This window comes from Neoarius graeffei, chromosome 17 (assembly GCF_027579695.1).
Source record: "Neoarius graeffei isolate fNeoGra1 chromosome 17, fNeoGra1.pri, whole genome shotgun sequence".
NCBI lineage: Eukaryota > Metazoa > Chordata > Actinopteri > Siluriformes > Ariidae > Neoarius > Neoarius graeffei.
In genome coordinates, this window is record NC_083585.1 from 17331615 (window position 1) to 17351859 (window position 20245).

At 40.3% G+C, this 20245-nt stretch overlaps 1 protein-coding gene across 1 annotated transcript in view; it reads left to right on the forward strand.

Moving 5' to 3' along the window:
• igsf9ba (immunoglobulin superfamily, member 9Ba) overlaps positions 1-20245 on the forward strand; it is a 203283-nt gene that overhangs the window by 41160 nt on the left and 141878 nt on the right. The window contains exon 2 of the mRNA XM_060943802.1: positions 6965-7162. Within this exon, the coding sequence (XP_060799785.1) occupies positions 6965-7162 (198 nt within the window). The remainder of the gene's footprint in view (positions 1-6964; positions 7163-20245) is intronic.

The window sequence follows — 20245 nt, forward strand, 5'->3', positions numbered from 1 at the left end:
CTGTGGTTCTTGGGAAGTGTAGTTTGTGGTGGCCAAGCTTGGAGGCTGTTTCGAGCTTGTGCTCTCGACTCTGTTACTGACATAATACAAAACATCCGACAAACTCATCTCCACTTAGAATGTAAACAAACCGGCAAAATGACAGTAGCAGTTTGTAAAAAATGTTACAATAATAATTCTTGAAAAATGAAAAAAAGATACCTTCTTACCATCAAATACTTTTATTCCATATTTTGTTGCTTTTTTGTATTTTTGGGGTTTTGTTTTCAAGTAGAGTTTTTAGTTTGTCCTCGGTTGGTTCAGCAACACATGCCGCCATTTTGTTTTTTCTACTCACGGTATATGAGCTGATATCCTAGTGGTAGAGTAGCCAATCAGAGCGTGCAATTGCTCGTATCCAGTGAATGTGGATAGAATAATAGTTATTGTCATTAATTTCCAAAAAGATTTCAAAGATTTGGCAGGCTGATTGAGTTCTCAGAAATCATTTGCGATCTCCGCCTCTTGACCGGGAGATCACGAGTTCTACTTGCAGTCGGCTCATACCAAAAACCGTCATAAAAATGGTACCTACTACCGTCTGGCAAGGCACGCTGCAATTCAGATGCAAGTAGGGAAGTCAAACTCTCGCGATTACCAGAGGACCCGCCCCCCCACTGTAACCCTAGTTGTATAGGTGAGAGGCCGAGGGCTATCAAAACAGAGATCGGCGCCACACCCATACGCCTTAAAGAGTTGGTTAGTACTGGGATAGGAGACTGCCTGGGAAGGCCAGATTCTGACATGAGAGGGACTTTGACTTAACTTTTGAGGAAGTACGTTAGCCTTTGCCTTGGCTACACCATCCAAGGTATAGTCCCTTTACCGAATAGGTTTTACCCAACACCTATACTAGTCAGTAGACAGTTACAGTGCTCAGTGTAAATGAGTCCACCCCCTTTGAAAAGTAACATTTTAAACAATATCTCAATGAACACAATTTCCAAAATGTTGACAAGATAAAGTTTAATATAACATCTGTTTAACTTATAACAGGAAAGTAAGGTTAATAATACAACTTAGATTACACATTTTTTCAGTTTTACTCAAATTAGGGTGGTGCAAAAATGAGTACACCCCACAACAAAAACTACTACAGCTAGTACTTTGTATGGCCTCCATGATTTTTAATGACAGCACCAAGTCTTCTAGGCATGGAATGAACAAGTTGGCGACATTTTGCAACATCAATCTTTTTCCATTCTTCAACAATGACCTCTTTTAGTGACTGGATGCTGGATGGAGAGTGATGCTCAACTTGCCTCTTCAGAATTCCCCATCGGTGTTCGATTGGGTTCAGATCAGGAGACGTACTTGGCCACTGAATCACTTTCACCCTGTTCTTCTTCAGAAATCCAACAGTGGCCTTAGATGTGTGTTTAGTCATGTTGGAAAAGTGCACGACGACCAAGGGCACGGAGTGATGGTGGCATCTTCTCTTTCAGTATAGAGCAATACATCTGTGAATTCATGATGCCACCAATGAAATGCAGCTCCCTGGCACCAGCAGCACTCATGCAGCCCCACATAAGGACACTGCCACCACCATGTTTCACTGTAGGCACCATGCATTTTTCTTTGTATTCCTCACCTTTGTGACGCCATACAGTTTTGAAGCCATCAGTTCCAAAAACATTTATCTTGGTCTCATCACTCCAGAGTATAGAGTCTCAGTAGTCTTCATCTTTGTCAGCATGGGCCCTGGCAAACTCTAGGCGGGCTTTTTTGTGCCTGGGCTTTAGGAGAGGCTTCTTTCGTGGACGGCATCCATGCATGCCCTTCCTCTGCAGTGTACGCCGTATTGTGTCATGGGAAATAGTCACCCCAGTTTGGCTTTCTACTTCTTTAGATAACTGCAGTGAACTTGCATGCCGATTTTCTTCAACCCTTCTCATCAGAAGATGCTCCTGTCGAGGTGTTAACTTCCGTGGACGACCTGGACGTCTCTGTAAGATGGTTGCAGTTCCATCTTTCTTAAATATTTGTACCACTTTTACTACAGTATTCTGACTGATAAGTAAAGCTTTGCTGATCTTCTTGTAGCCTTCACCTTTGTGGTGGAAAGAAATTATTTTTGTTGGGGAATTCTGAAGAGACAAGTTGAGCATCACTCTCCATCCAGCATCCAGTCACTAAAAGAGGTCGTTGTTGAAGAATGGAAAAAAGATTGATGTTGCAAAATGTTGCCAACTTGTTCATTCCATGCCTAGAAGACTTGGTGCTGTCATTAAAAATCATGGAGGCCATACAAAGTACTAGCTGTAGTAGTTTTTGTTGTGGGGTGTACTCATTTTTGCACCACCCTAATTTGAGTAAAACTGAAAAAATGTGTAATCTAAGTTATATTATTAACCTTACTTTCCTGTTATAAGTTAAACAGATGTTATATTAAAATTTGTCTTGTCAACATTTTGGAAATTGTGTTCATTGAGATATTGTTTAAAATGTTACTTTTCAAAGGGGGTGCACTCATTTACACTGAGCACTGTAAAAGAATAGTTACAATCAAACACATTAACAAAAACTCCTATCACTCATGAAGTAATCTTAAAAGACTTCTCCAGTCTCCACTTCTACAGCCATCAGTATAGTATCAGCAAAATGATGCTTGATTTCATGATGACACCATCAGTGTTGAAGTCCAGGGCAGTTTTAGTGGGTTCAACAAGAGAGAATGTGACCTTTTCACAGCTAGACAGCGTATATGTTGCTGATGTAGAGTAGAAGGCGGTGTGCATGATCTGCTCAGTAATGATGGAGTTCTTTGCTGATAGCAGGTATTAAACTTGCCACTACCTGCAAACAGTCTTGGTGGACATATTCAGGGAAGCTTTTCAAGCATTTCATGCTCTTTTCAGTCCAGGAGGCAGCGAAGCAGACTGGTTGTCACAGTGAGGGGCTTTATTACTGCTTGCATGGTTTACAGCGGATGATGTGTATGGAGCACTTGCATGTGACGTCACAGCCGATCCAGATTGTGACAGACGCCATCTTGTCGGTCAAACGCCATATTTCCGCCTTTTACTTCTACTTCTGGTTCTACTTCTACCTTTTCTTCTGGAAAACCCTACTATATACAATTCTACTACAACGGCTGCGGCTACAAGCTCTCCCTACCTGTGCACGTTTTTTATGTTTTTTGTGTGTATTTTTGCGTGTTGTTCGTCTGTACCGGACTTCAATATCCACTACAACCGTATGGACTTACTGGACATTGGTTTCCAGCAGAAAATGACGATTTGTAGCGATTTCCATCGCATGCACAACATTCCGGACGAGATAGCGAGACCAGCGGGGTCTCCGTGAATTGTTATCGGGTCTGGCAGGCGAAGGAGGCGGCGCCGGGAGCGGAACCAAAAGCAAGGCTGCAGAGCCGGCCTGTTGACTAAGCTCAGAAAACAGCCACTCAAATCTCCACTGCTAAGCCTCTATCTCTCCAACGCCAGATCCATGGTAAACAAGACGGACGATTTGGAATTACAGCTGGAATTACCTTATTCTATTCTATAATCGGCTGGTCAGTGCTATACTCAATACTTAAGTGACTTACCCGTCCAATGAGGATTGTTATTTTCTTGTTTACAAGATGCCACATCTGAGTCGCTGACAAATCCTGAATTTCTGTAAAGATAACTGTCCAGAGATTTATAAGCATGCAGTGCTTCACCACTGAACAGCGAGGGAAAGTTAATGAGGTAATTATACACGTCTGGGTATTCCACCTCTGGCAGTTCAATATCCACTGACACGGTTGTGAAAACTACGTCCGGTAAGCCATAAGGGTCACTAATCTGTAGGTCGTTTATTTTAGACATGTATCTAGTTATCTGTTCATTAGAAAAATGAGCCGTGTAGTCTGTCGGTTGAAATTGATCCATTCTGTACATGAGTGCAGCAGTATTCAGCTGTGTTTTTTACCGACAAGATGGCGGGTGTGTACTTTCCGGTCACGTGACTGCAAGATCTCTATTGGGCAGTTTTCAGAGCAGAGAAAGAGTCATTTCTCTCAGGGAAGGGAGGAATAGGCTGGAAGGCTATAGCAGAAACCCCACAGTTAAGAGGTTATTTCAGAGAGAAGTCAAACATATGCAGTAGTCTATTAGGATTCGGTAAACCCATGATTAGGCTAAGGTAGCTCTTTTAAGGGGGAAGCCAGGGCCAAATGGTTAGAGAAACAGCTTTGGGACCAAAAGCTTGCTGGTTTGATTCCCTGAACCAGCAGGACTAGCTCAAGTGCCCTTGAGCAAGGTGCCTAACCCCCAACTGCTCCGACAAGAGTGGTGGTGTACCTTGTGTCTGATTAGCCAAAGAAAAACTGATGATGCGATTATCATTTTGGGCAAGAACCTAGCCATAACTAACTAGATTTTTAAGAGTGCTTGAACATGCTTTGGGTAAGGAGCTTGATTGTGATAAACAGGCTATTTCTTTCAGTGCATATAGACAATCAAAGTAAGTTTAACATGATACAGCTTGTTAAGGAAGCAGTAAAATTTGTATCACTGCAGTCTATCTATGTGTTTAATATCATCCGTCACTATTAGGCATGTAATGATTCACCCAGTTCATGATCCCATTTGATTCACGATACTGGACTCACAATTAGATTCTTGTTAAATGTATTTCTACAGTCAATTACACAACAGTTCTTCCCCATTTTAGATCTTTTTTTTCTGCATTTTTGCAGGATTGGATATGTGTTACTTCCGCCGAGGGTGAAGTAACGTGCATTCACATGAAGTCACTATTTAAATAATATTGGCTGGCTTTTTTTCATGGTATATCAGATATATTCCATTCAGCTACTCGTCTTGGACTCATTCAATATCATGCTAGCTGAATGGACTATATCTGATATACCGCAAAAAAAAATCCAGCCAATATTATTATTATTATTATTATTATTATTATTATTATACATACACATTCCTTTTGAGTGTTCAACGCATCTTTCTCTTTGAAACTTCTCTCAAAATCCATATTTAATGAAACAAACCTGGTGGCCATGTTTGTTTACAAATTGTCACAGTCGCTCACTAGTGCGCAAGTTTTACGTCTCCGACGTGTGACATCATGTTGTCTTGACAACCATGCAATATCGTAAACCATATTCGTATAATAATGTATGTTATTGCGCCCTCTGCTGTCGAAATGCAATTACAGCGCCGAAAAACTAAGAGATTGTGATTAATTTTTTATTTAATCATCACAAATTTTTATTGCGATTTATCATCACATAGTATATCGTTACATGCCTAGTCACTATTAAGAACGAGTCACCAGCATGGCACAGATTAATGGGGAAGAGATCGTTAACACCCAACCTATCAGAACGTGTATTAGACATATTCATTAACATATAAACATAACAATATTTCATATTTCATAATAATAATAAGCTACTTGAGGGTAGGTTAATGATGATTTATTTTGATTTAGCTAATATTACTGCTGCGGGTGGGGAAGTCAAACTCTCGCAGTTACCAGAGGACTAGTCCCCCACTGTAACCCTAGCTGTATAGGCAAGAGGCCAAGGGCTATCGAAACGGAGATCGGCACCACACCCATACACCTTAAAGAGCTGGTTAGTACTGGGACAGGAGACTGCCTGGAAAGACCAGATTCTGGCGTGAGAGGGATTTTTTAAGATTACTGCTACTGGAAATATGATGCCATTTTATAAGTTACTAGATTGGTATACCTGTAAACAGGCATCTGTTGTAAATGTATATATCATAAATAATATATTCGTTGAGTTGACAGTTTATTTTGCCCAACTTTGCTAAATTTATGTCAAGTTTGGTTAGTTAGGTAGTGAATTTGTTCTCTTACAGGGTCATGGGTGTCGAAGGCTCATTGATTTGCATGGAGCACGAGGCTAGCCCATATGGTCCAATACCCCAGAAGATCTACTGTAGCACAAACTGCTGAAAAAGTTAATGCTGGCTAAAACAGAAAGGTGTCAACATTGACTTTTTCAGCAGTTTGTACTACAGGAGCTCTTCTGTGGGATTGGACCATATGAGCTAGCCTTCGTGCCCCGTGCGAATCAATGAGCCTTCGACACCCATGACCCTGTTGCTGGTTCACTGGTTGTCCTTCCTTGGACCACTTTTGTTCAATATTAACCAATGCATACTGGGAACACCCCATAAGATGTGTAATTTTGTTTGATGCTCAGACCCAGTCATCTCACCATCACAATTTGGCCCTTGTCAAAGTCACTCAGATCCTTACACTTCCCCATTTTTCCTGCTTCCAACACATCAGCTTCAAGCACTGACTGTTCTCTTGCTGCCTAATATATCCCACCGCTTTACAGATGCTATTGTAACAACATATTCACTTCACCTGTCAGTGTCTTTAATGTTATGGCTGATCTGTGTATACAAATATATAAATGTAATCCAAATATATTGTACATAACTGTCCGTGTGGAAGGAAAAATAGCTGTGTGGATGGAATAAAGAAAGTTATTGCACAGTTACTGCTATGATTATTGGACATAAGTAGTAAATAATGGCTATGGTACATAAGTTATGACACTAGTTTTGTACATTGAGTGAGGTGTTGAAGAGATATGTAATTCATACGTAAGTAATATGGCAACATTTTTGTTCTTTTTTAAACTTTAATAAGGTAATTAATGTTAAGATGTTAGAAACTGGAGCAATACTGCTAGCTAAATCTGATTTCTTAATGAAACCATTCATTCAGTAAAGACATGCTGACATAAATTTGTCCAAATTTGATTGGTTTTTGGCTTGTCCTTTAATGGTGACTTACTTGCCTAAATATTTTGCCCAAAATTGAGATCTTTAATGTATGTTAAATGAATTATTTTGGTGAAATGATCAATATTTGCTTCCTGTAAGATCATGTCTGTTTTATTCAACACCCTCCTTGTATATTGGTTTGTGTCCAGGTATCCACGGCGTGAGAGAAGAGCCCCAGTTTGTGACGGCCCGTGCAGGAGAGAGCGTAGTTCTGGGATGTGATGTGAGCCACCCCCTCAACGGCCAGCAGACCCCCTATGTGGTGGAGTGGTTCAAGTTTGGTGTGCCTATCCCTTTTTTCATCAACTTCCGCTTCTATCCTCCTCATGTGGATCCGGAGTATGCTGGTGAGTCCAGAAGTCATTGCTCACACATTGCCTGCGAGTGCGATTTGTACTGTATGTACTCTACAACCCCGTTTCCAAAAAAGTTGGGACGCTGTGTAAAACATAAATAAAAACAGAATGTGAAGATTTGCAAATCATGGAAACCCTATATTTCATTGAAAATAGTACAAAGACAACATGTCAGATGTTGAAACTGAGAAATTTTATTGTTTTTTGAAAAATATATGCTCATTTTGAATTTGATGTCAGCAACACATTTCAAAAAAGTTGGAACAGGGACAACAAAAGACTGAAGAAGTTATTTCATGTTAAAAAAAAAAACTAATTTGGTTAATTGGCAACAGGGCAGTAACATGATTGGGTATAAAACGCTTCACGTTTTATACATGTTTCAGAGCAACATGCTGCCATCCAGACAAAATCTTTTTCAGGGAAGATCTTCCTTCTTTCAGCAAGACAACGCCAAACCGCTTTCTGCACATATTGAAACTGCATGGCTCCGTAGTAAAAGAGTCTGGGTGCTAAACTGGCCTGCCGGCAGTCCAGACCTGTGTCCCATTTAAAATATTTGGTGCATTATGAAGCACAAAATACAACAAAGGAGACCCTGAACTGTTGAGCAACTGAAATTGTATACTGTATCAGGCAAGAATGGGGCAATGTTTCTCTCTCAAAACTACACCAGTTCATCTCCTCAGTTCCCAAAAGTTTACAGAGTGTTGTTAAAAGTAGAGGTGATGCAACATAGTGGTAAACATGCCCCTGTCCCAACTTTTTTGAAACGTGTTGCTGACATCAAATTCAAAATGAGCATATATTTAAAAAAAAAAACATTTCTCAGTTTTAACATTTGATATGTTGTTTGTACTATTTTCAATGAAATATCGGGTTTCCATGATCTGCAAATGATTACATTCTGTTTTTATTTACAGTTTACACAGCGTTCTAACTTTTTTGGAATTGGGGTTGTGTATTTGGACATTCTTTGGCTCAAATTTATGCATTATTTTGAAAGCATGAATGTTCAAACGCGCAATGCATTTTGTTTCCATTGAACATTTAGATGCACTGCAGTGCTAATTATGTGACATTAAGAAGACTCGCTTGGCCTGAACAGGCTAATGAGATTTAAAAGCTGATCTAATGTCTTTTCTAATCAATAGGCTTTTAAAGCTTCAGGTTGATTTTGCCTGCTAAGCATAAGCCATGTGAGATGCTCTATACTAACCTGCCACTTGTTCCTGTTAAAAATGCATTAACACATTAATTACCCCACGTGTGCTGTTGAAAGACATACTCAGATCAGTGACATCAGGAATGTGGATATGCCAAACTTGGTAGCGGATGTGAAGAAAGTGTCCCATGAGCTGTGTGATTCTCTAAACTTGAGCATGTGAGCGAGTTGTGTGTAATCTACAGAAGATTGTGGAGTTGTAGAAAGAGGAGGCAAAATCATTGTATATGAGGATGAGAATAGGATTTGTGTAAAGGCCCAGTCACACAGCCGATCACGCATAAATCACGTATAAATCACGTATAAAGTTGGCTTGTGCGTGATTGTCAGTGGAGAAATTGACCATTTTTTGGGGGTGTGCGTGGTCGAAAATCACCGATTAATTGCGCATGAACTACGTACAAATCACTTACAATCACTTACAAATCACGCACATCAGCGCATAGGGTCAAAAGAGGGACAATTTCTGGTTTTTATTGACGAACACTCCACGCATAAACTGCGTATGAACCACGTATAAGCACGCATGAACTGCACACTAGCACTGATGAACGACGCATAGAGCGCGCATGTCAGTGGATATCAGTGAAATGTACGTGTTACTACAGCGAGACATGCGTGATATGTGCGTTATTCGTCAGTGAAAAGTCATCGACATGCGCAGTAGCAGTAAATTTCTTGCGATCAACCACTAACGGTCCACGCATATGTCGCGCATTGTCCGCGTCAGAACTATGGCAAAGGACGCACGAATTACGTTAAACGGCGCACAATCGCGCATACTTGTGCGTGATCAATATTTTTGAGCAGCTCAAAACCTGGAATCGCGCACAAACCCGATTCGTCGAACATCCACTGACAACTACTGATGCTCCACGTCAAAAAAACTTATGAATTACGCACAGCACTGATGAATCACGCACGACTCGAAATTTATGCGCAATTCATGCGTAAATCGTAAGTTTTGGCTGTGTGACTGGGCCTTTAGATTGTATGCGTTCAACACACAACTCTAAGACACTATGAAAAATGATTGGACGCACCCATGGGTGCTGTAAATTTCTCCCAATTTGATCATTTGCCAATTCCCACCCACTCGCTATTGCTCCCTATTATATAACAGCTAGCAACCAGGGAAGGTCAATGCTAGGACTTTCTCCAAGACACACAAAGCCAGCAGCTGTGTCTTTTCTATCGTCTGTTCATGCTGCTTTACAGTGTACCTCAACACTCACACGGAAGCGCTAACTACCTTCTTCCACACACATGAGCTCACCGATTAGCTACAGTTATTATGATTGACAGGGGTGAAAGAATAGGCCATCCTTCGTAGTCATAGCATTGTAGAGATTGTATAGAACTTGTGATCTCCAGACAAGAGAACAAACGCTTTTCTGCTGCACCACTCAGAAGTGAGTTTTAATCAGACAGTCCCCTCTTAGCATGATTCAAAATGAAAGCCCAAAAGCAAATCTCCAGCTCACATAAAAATAAATTGATTTTTGGTGTGAAAGCAGAGAGTAGTAAAAGAACCGATCAGCTCACTATTTGGCTGCTTCTTCATCACATTTTAAATTAGAAATGAGGTCTTATGTTCAATTTCATTTCTTCTGAAATGAGCCAATGCAGCACAGCAGCATCTTTAGCGTGATTACTACAGTCAGACTGCAGCTCATTATGAAAAGCTGCATTTTCTCCAATATGGCTTTCAGCCCTGACTCCGACTCAACCCAATTCACATGTTGGGTCATGTGAACCTCTTGCAAGGCTGACACTTGCACGACTTTTGGCCACGATTTTGTCGTGGCAAGTCGTGCCATTTTGGGGCACGAACTGGGAGGCTCCCGCACTGTTCACGACTAGTTCACGCATAGTTCACGACGAGTTCACGAATGCGTGCCCGTCCACATTCACGAACTGGCACGACGAGTTCACGCATAGTTTGCGCATAGTTTACGCACTTCCCGCATTGGCACGACGAGTTTGCGCTATTCGGACGGTGTCATGCCGACTTGGGCACGCCTGTGTCATGCACAACCTCATCCTCATCAGATACCCACACGCAATTTCAGAAGTGGACCGCGAAGATCCGGACACACATGATCTGATCCCTGGTGGACGGAGGACTGACCGACACCTGCAGGGGCTGCTGCCTCTAACCGGCCATCATACCCAGAAGGATGCAAAGGAACAGCAAGACTACCTGTCACATTACTACATGTCCCCTGCTGGTGCTGTCCCTTGGCAAGAAAGAATGGTAGTAGCTTCATGAGCTGCATCCACAGTTGTTCCATTTTTGAAATAAAAGAAACGAAACTCCCCCCCCCAAAAAAGTCATGAAGGAATAGAAAATAAAAGACATTAAAGAAAAAAGCAAGAAAAAAAATTGCGAATGGCGAGAAGTGTCCGGGAAGCCCTATATATACTCCCGCACCGACGCGAGCGGCACTGTCGCGCAGTAGTCGTGAACTGCTCGTGAACTGCTCGTGAACTCGTCGTGAACTGCTCGTGAACTCGTCGTGAACTGCTCGTGCCATGCGCAAACTGTTCGTGAAGTGCGTAAACTAGTCGTGAACTGCTCGTGCCATCAATGTGTGACCGTGTCAGTGGGAAGGCACGGCCACGCTGCGACGCGCACCAATTCGTGAACATGTCGTGAACTACTCGTGAACTCGACGTGAGCTGTTCGTGAACTATTCGTGGCAGTTCGTGACAGTCGTAGCATGGCGCGCACTGCCACGCACTGGCACGCATCCTCCCGCATCGTCCCGACGAGTTCACGACGAGATCACGAACAGTTTGCGCATAGTTCATGACCCGGTCGCGAAATTTTGTCGTGACCAAAATTTTGAACATTTCAAAATTCTCGTCCCGACATGGCACGCAGTCACGACGGGTTTACGCACACTTCACGCCAGTTTACGACTAGTTTGCGCACTGGCACGACTCGAGTCGTGCCAATGCGTGCCACGGAATCGTGCAAGTGTCAGCCTTGCATCTATTCTTTAATTGCCATAGCAACAATAAGTGGCATGAAATTTTATTTGGCGCTAGACTCTATTGTGATTTTTAGCCACCAGCTCTGTCCTGATGAAGTGTTTCAGTAGTTTGCTCTTGGACATAATTTATATCTTGCAGGGAGATTTTTATCCATTTGTAATGACATCAAAAATAATTGGAATAAAACCATCTGGACTTTTCATTCTAGGCTATTTTAAAATTGCAGCTGTGCTCTCGAAACTCCATGGGCAGCACCTGGGGTGGGCTTATGGGGATTACTGCTTCTTTCGACTTAACTCGATAGATGGAAATCAGAACTTAGAATTATGTCATTTTCAACCTTGATGCGTTCGAGCTGCAAAGTGAGAATGAACATGGATGCCTCCATGAAAGCTTGTTTTTGTTAGAAACCAGTTAATATTAGTGAAATGAGTGCTCATGTTGTATTCACCTTCTCAAAACAGCAAACTGTATGACCAGTGTAATAGTTTTGAGCAAATAATCTATCTGTATTTGATTGAGCAGGAGCAAAAACTACACATATTCTTAAATAAAAGTCAAGTAGTGGTGCTTTATTTCCTGTTGAGAGTGAACAGGGAGGTTGATATGACATCATATACTAAATTCAGGGCAAAGGTCTTAACTCAAATTCATATAAAGCACATAATTCAAATTCATATAAAGCTTGTAACTCAAATTCATATAAAGCTTGTAACTCAAATTCATATAAAACTAGTAATTCAGGTTCAAATAAAGCTAAAAACTCAGATTCAAATAAAGCTCGTAACTCAGATTCATATAAAGCTCTTAACTTAGATTCGTATAAAGCTCATAACTCAGGTTCAAATAAAGCTCGAAACTCAGATTCGTATAAAGCTCATAACTCAAATTCATTTAACGCTCATAACTCAAATTCATATAAAACTAGTAATTCAGGTTCAAATAAAGCTCAAAACTCAGATTTAAATAAAGCTCGTAAATTAGATTCGTATAAAGCTCGTAACTTAGATTCGTATAAAGCTTGTGACTTGGATTCCTATAAAGCTCGTAACTCGGATTCCTATAAAGCTCATGACTCGGATTCCTATAAAGCTCGTAACTCGGATTCCTATAAAGCTTGTAACTCGGATTCCTATAAAGCTCGTGACTCGGATTCCTATAAAGCTCGTGACTCGGATTTGTATAAAGCTCGTAACTCGGATTCCTATAAAGCTCATAACTCGGATTCCTATAAAGCTCGTGACTCAGATTTGTATAAAGCTCGTGACTCGGATTTGTATAAAGCTTGTAACTCAGATTCAAATAAAGCTTGTAACTCAGATTCCTATAAAGCTCATAACTCAGATTCCTATAAAGCTCGTAACTCAGATTTGTATAAAGCTTGTGACTCGGATTCGTATAAAGCTTGTAACTCAGATTCCTATAAAGCTCGTAACTCAGATTCAAATAAAGCTCGTAACTCGGATTTGTATAAAGCTTGTGACTCAGATTCGTATAAAGCTTGTAACTCAGATTCCTATAAAGCTCGTAACTCAGATTCAAATAAAGCTCGTAACTCAGATTCAAATAAAGCTCGTAACTCAGATTCAAATAAAGCTCGTAACTTAGATTCAAATAAAGCTCGTAACTCAGATTCAAATAAAGCTCGTAACTTAGATTTGTATAAAGCTCATAACTCAGGTTCAAATAAAGCTCGAAACTCAGATTCGTATAAAGCTCATAACTCAAATTCATATGACGCTCGTTATTCAAATTCATATAAAAGTAGTAATTCAGGTTCAAATAAAGCTCGTGACTCAGATTCATATAAAGCTTGTAACTTAGATTCGTATAAAACTCATTCTCATTATCTCTAGCCGCTTTATCCTGTTCTACAGGGTCGCAGGCAAGCTGGAGCCTATCCCAGCTGACTACGGGCGAAAGGCGGGGTACACCCTGGACAAGTCGCCAGGTCATCACAGGGCTGACACATAGACACAGACAACCATTCACACTCACACCTACGGTCAATTTAGAGTCACCAGTTAACCTAACCTGCATGTCTTTGGACTGTGGGGGAAACCAGAGCACCCGGAGGAAACCCACGCGGACATGGGGAGAACATGCAAACTCCACACAGAAAGGCCCTTGCCAGCCATGGGGCTTGAACCTGGACCTTCTTGCTGTGAGGCAACAGTGCTAACCGCTACACCACCGTGCCGCCCCTTATAAAACTCGTACCTCAGATTTGTATAAAGCTCGTAACTCAAATTCATATAAAGCTCCTAACTCAAATTCATATAAAAGTAGAAATTCAGGTTCAAATAAAGCTTGAAACTCAGATGCATATAAAGCTCGTAACTCAGATTCATATAAAGCTCGTAACTCAGGTTCAAATAAAGCTTGAAACTCAGATTCGTATAAAGCTCATAACTCAAATTCATATGACGCTCATTATTCAAATTCATATAAAAGTAGTAATTCAGGTTCAAATAAAGCTCGTGACTCATTTATATAAAGCTTGTAACTTAGATTCGTATAAAACTCATAACTCAGATTTGTATAAAGCTTGTAACCCAGATTCGTATAAAGCTCATGGCTTGGATTCGTATAAAGCTTATGACTCGGATTCGTATAAAGCTCGTGACTCGGATTCGTATAAAGCTCGTAACTCAGATTCCTATAAAGCTCCTAACTCAGATTTGTATCAAGTTTGTAACTCAGATTTGCATATAGCTTGTAACTCACATTTGTATAAAGCTCGTAACTCAGATTCATAATAAAGGTCATAACTCAGATTTGTATAAAGCTTGTAACTCACATTTATATAAAGCTCGTAACTCAGATTTAGATAAAGCTTGTAACTCGGATTCATATAAAGCTCGTAACTCACATTTGTATGAAGCTCATAACTCACATTTGTATGAAGCTCGTAACTCAGATTCAGATAAAGCTCGTAACTCAGATTCAGATAAAGCTCGTAACTCAGATTCAGATAAAGCTCGTAACTCAGATTCATATAAAGCTCGTAACAGATTCATATGAAGCTCGTAACTCAGATTTGTATGAAGCTCATAACTCACATTTGTATGACGCTCGTAACTCAGATTCAGATAAAGCTCATAACTCAGATTCAGATAAAGCTCGTAACTCGGATTCGTATAAAGCTCATAACTTGGGCTTGTATAACGCTTGTAACTCACATTCAAATAAAGCTTATAACTCAGATTTAAATAAAGGTTGTAACTCAGATTCAAATCAAGTTTATAACTCAGCTTTGACTTAAAGCTTGTTATTCTGATTTAAATAAAGCTCATACCTTGGATTTTATTACAGCTTATAACTCAGATTCAACAAAGTTGTAACTTGAATTTGACTAAAGCTTGTAACTCGGATTCAGAAAAAGCTCATAACTTGGATTTGATTAAAGCTGGTAACTCAGATGAAAATACAGCTCGTAACTTGGATTCAAATAAAGATTATAACTCAAATTTGGTAAAAGCTTGTAAATTGGATTTGACTACAACTCATAACTTGGATTTTATTTTCAATATTAAAGTTGTTAATGCATTTCAGTGGCTTTGGACCTGGACTCTGCACAATGACAATAAAGTTAAGTCTAATCTAATCTAAAATTAATTAGTTCACACTAATGATCATTTGTACAGCAAAAGTGTATCAGTATCTACTAGTCTCAGAATAAATCAGAAAAAAGTGTGCATCAAAAACAGAATGCTGTTGTACTATGGACCCTTTTCACGTGACGTCACGACAAACGTGGCCGCCATTTTGGACATGTACTACCAGTAGTTTACCACAGCCAACATTGAGGAACAGCAGCAAAGAAAGTTTTTACTTTCAGCAAGACTTCCATCATGCCACTATATTGTTGTGCACCTGGATGTAGTAACCATCAACAAACAAGGCAAGGGTTATCATTTTATCGGATCCCGGTAGATGCTGACCGACGGAGAAGATGGATAGCGGCATACCAACGCTTGTGTAGTGACCACTTTGTTGGAGGTAAGACGAATAAAATTAGCCAGAAAAGGCATTACATTGCTGTTAACATTCCATTCTAGTTTACTGTAATTATGATCTGGCAGCTATTTACACCGGATCCAGTGTAAATAGCTGCCGGAGCCAACGTCCGAGGTTCCGGAGCGCGCTAGCTCGCGGCCGGCCGGAGCACGCTCCGGCAAGCTCGGACGTTGGCTCCGGCAGCTATTTACACTGGATCCGGTGTAAATAGCTGCCAGATCATAATTACAGTAAACTAGTAAATACAGTTTTCTGCATCTCGCTCCTTTTTCTTTTATGTTTGTTGCCTTCCTCGCATTCAAACCGATTCGAGCCGAAGTCCATTACATGTCCAAAATGGCGGTCGCGTTTACGAAGGTCACGTGACTGAAAAGGGTCTATAGGAACCCAACACATACCACGCACTATCCCACAGGACCCCTTCATTTGACTTTTCGCATCCCAAATGATTGCTTTGCTTCATGCCACAACAGTGCATTAAACATGGTTTTAAAAGATGCATAACCTCTTTATAACTTGTCCTGAACAGTTATTAATGAAAGCGACTATAAATCATTAGTTTTCACTGAGATCAGGCGAGAGCTGCTTATTGCTATCCCTGTATTACCCTGGATTAGAATGAGGAAAGTGAAACCGCCACAGGGAGAGAAAAAAGAGAGAAAAAAGAGATAGATGTCAATGGAGACATAGAGGATATAAAAGAGGAAAAAAAGGTGAGTGATAGACCTGTCATAAAACGGAAACGTATTAAGTGAGCCAAAAAGAATAAGATTTGTGTACAAGGAAAACTACAATAGTGCTTTTTCAATGTTTTTAATCAGTCTTTATTTTGTGAATTTGTCCAAAGGGTTTGCAGATTGTCTGCAGATGGTTGAGATGGACAGTTAAACCAGGCGTTAAATATCATGGCTATTGATATCATGAAATGTGATTAAACAGTATATCTGTTTCTGTCCAACAACAAACTGTCATCTGATCTTTTCTGGCAGAGATATAGAATACTGTAAGGTCTTCAAATGAGTGAAATCAACATATTCTTTTTTACTTTAATTATTTATGGTGACTGAAATCCAAAAGTTATGTCAATATTTAAGCGAGGCAAGATTGGCCGTCTTGAAAAACACATTTGTATTTAAGCCTGAAAAACAATGTGGGATCAGAAAACATGGGCTGAAGACAGTAGTATTTTTGGCTGTCACATATTTAACAGTTATTCCACGAAACAGAGTTGTACATGAGCTGATAGCTGATGAGGCGTGGCACACCGAGTTGGCTAGAGATGACTTGCAACCACATGATCAAAATGTGCTACGTCATGAGCGTCCGCCATGATGGTGAATATACAAAGCGACTAGGATGGCAGCCGCTGAAAGCGTGTCTGTAAACATTGCTGAATGATCTCAGTATTACTACGATTTCAACGTTCGAGCGAAGATTCGATACAAAGAGAAGCTAGATGTGTGTGGTTTTGATCCATATTATTCAAGAAAGGCAGATTTTTCTGAAGATAAGACACTTCTACTGATCATCGAGTACCCAGATATCGCGTTCTATCTGGTTTGGCTGCTGAAGAATCAAGTCCTTGGCCAAAACATAGCCCATTTTCTGAGTGGGTGCCCAGTCTGGATTGTTTCTATCGTGTAATTTTGCTGGCGCTCCTAGAAGCGAAACGGTAATACACGTGTTAAAATTATAACAACGACCGAGTGAACCATGACAAGAGAACGCTCATTTTATAGCAAAATTCTCGCAACACGAAATAAAATTCTTCCATGATATTATCAAGAAAGCTTTTGAATCTCACCTGAGATAAAATGATTACTGCAGACACGAGCTGTTTTGGTTTTAGTCTCTGTTAGATCAGCCCTGCCGATGTTGTTCAGCCATGCTCGTCTCCTCTCCATACTAAGCACGGGAGATTGCTCTAAGACAACGAGGGAGGCTCAGCCTCCTCTAAAAATGACGAACATCGTGTGGGATGAATTGCGCTAGGCTTATGTTATAGCCGACCTTATAACATTGCTATTTCAGATCCAGAATCATAGAAATATATGTGCTCAACCCAACTACAGTGCGAAATCATTCCGTTATAACTTTCCCCAGTTCGCCTAATGTGTGCGTGAGTTTTTCCCCCTCATGACAGCGCGATGCAGCCCAGCCTCAGTGGATTGGGAGCTATGTGCTTGTCAATCTCAAAATGCAAGACAAAATTGGACAAATACTGCGAAAACGCCCGCCCACGGAGTCTCACGGACTCCCAGCCTCAATGGACTTCAACGGCATTTGGGAGCTCTGTGCTTTTCAGTCTCAAATGCAAGATGATTACTGGACAAATACTGCGAAAATGCCCGCCCACGGACTCCGAGCCTCACATGGGAGGGACATGGCAGTTTCCGCGAGGAGACTGGTGATTGCTGAAAGCGGCCGGATATTTTCTTTGATTGACAGCTCGTTTCAACTATAGACAGGCAGCAGACAGTGTTGCCAGATTGGGCGATTTACCGCCCAATTGGGCGGTTTTAAGTGCATTTTGGCGGGTTTTGAACATATTTTGGGCTGGATAACATCAGCAGTATCTGGCAACATCAGGTCAGTCCCATGCGGATTCGCAAGTGCTGTGGTGTATTGTAAGAGATCGGCTTACATTTCGATTTCATTCATTACATACGGTTTCTACCAGCTTTTTTAGTTTGTATATATTTTCATTGTAAATAAAGTGTAAATATAGTGTTGTCAAGTTTGCTATCTTAGTTCCAGAAATTTTGTTTATTTGAGTGACTGAACTTGAACTTGAGGGGGCTAGTCGGCTAGCAAGAAAGCTGCGCACGGATGCCAAGCATTGCTGATTTAATTTTGCCGAAGCCATTTGCCAGTCTTCCTTTCGAGGAAAAAATTTAAATTAAAGAGCAGGGTAGACCAACGCCTCAAATTGACTTGGTGAAAAAGGTAGGGAATAATACTCGTTCCTTTCAGCTCTCCTGGTACGAGAAAGTGAATTGGCTAACAGCAAGTGACCCACATCAACAATAGTAAATAGGCTACTTTAGTAATATGTCATGGATGGACCAAAAATATAGAATCTATTTAAAATGTTTATGGTGAGTATATTATATTGGAATATATATTTTTCTGGATATGAATTAAACACAGCTACAATTTGGAAAACATTTTAAACAAAAACACAGCCGAGGTCAATTTTTAAACAACATGCCACAATTTTAAAATATAAAATGTTAAAATATACCCCCCCAACACCACCATCATGTATATTGGACAGTAGGCTAATGGGCCAAAAGAACCTGTTATTTCACAGTTTGTGACGCTGCCAACAATCAGCCAGATCAGAGGCAAGAGTATAGGCAAAATTGATGTGTTTTTTCTTTTAAAATCTGGAAATATCGTAACCGACCAGCCTCCCCTGTTTGAAAGACTACCAGCCGCCACTGGTACTAAGCCTCAGAGTTTCCTCTCCCTCTTTCCGAATCACGGAAGGAATTCTAAAAAATCGGAATGTGCCGCGGTCACGAGTACTGTTGTGACCACAACCATATACAGCACAAAGATATGGCAGAGCTAAAAGAACGATTAAAGCAGTGGTACAACAACGAGAGTTGCGCACACGTGACTATGTTTTGTATGGAATGTCGCTTGACCCCGCATTTGTATATCCACCAACATGGCCGACATCCGGGTTTCTATTTTGCTTTGATGTCACTCACAAGTCAAGGATAAGCCATGTATGATGAGATTGCGTGGAATAACTGTTTTATTCTATCTGGATTTTCAGAAACAGAGCATTTTTATGTTTATTTTTTGCAAATCTGATAAATAAAAACCTTATACAAAACAGCCGACAAAATCATTTCCATTTATAATGTAAACAAACCGGCGAAATGACAGGAGCAATTTGTGGAAAATGTGATAATAATATTAATTCTTGCAAAATAGATACGTTCTTACCATCAAATACTTTTATTCCATATTTTGTTGCTTTTTTGTAATTTTTTGGGTTTTCTTCTTCTTCTTCTTCTTTTGGGTTTTTTGGTGGTTGGCAGACCAACTTAAAGGTGCATTACTGCCACCGACTGGGCTGGAGTGTGGAACAGGAGATATTGGGGAAACAAAAACAACCCCCCCAATATTCTATGAGCTATTTCTGTTTCTTTTAAATACTTGATAATTTTGGGGGTTTTGCTTTCGAGTAGAGTTTTTATTTCATCTTCGGTTGGTTCATCAACACGCTCCGCCATTTTGTTTTTCTCTACTCATCAGTGTTTTCCCCAGAAAAAAATTAAAGCCCTAAATTCTGGCATGATAAAACACAGACAACTGAGTGCCAATGGCGCGAAGCAAAACTAGAGGAGTCAAGGGGCATGCACCCCCGGAAAATTTTTTGAAAATCGATGCTCTCAGGTGCATTTTCAGGGTCTCTGAGAGGTTTTAGATACAGGATTATAGGATAGATTTATTACTTCAATGATTTCTGACCTAAATAGTATTAATGTATACACATTTGAAATTTCACCTTAAAGTTCAACATGCAAGTTAAACTGTTTTGTTATACAACCCCGATTCCAAAAAAGTTGGGAGAAAGTACAAATTGTAAATAAAAACGGAATGCAATGATGTGGAAGTTTCAAAATTCCATATTTTATTCAGAATAGAACATAGATGACATATCAAATGTTTAAACTGAGAAAACGTATCATTTAAAGAGAAAAATTTGGTGATTTTAAATTTCATGACAACAACACATCTCAAAAAAGTTGGGACAAGGCCATGTTTACCACTGTGAGACATCCCCTTTTCTCTTTTACAACAGTCTGTAA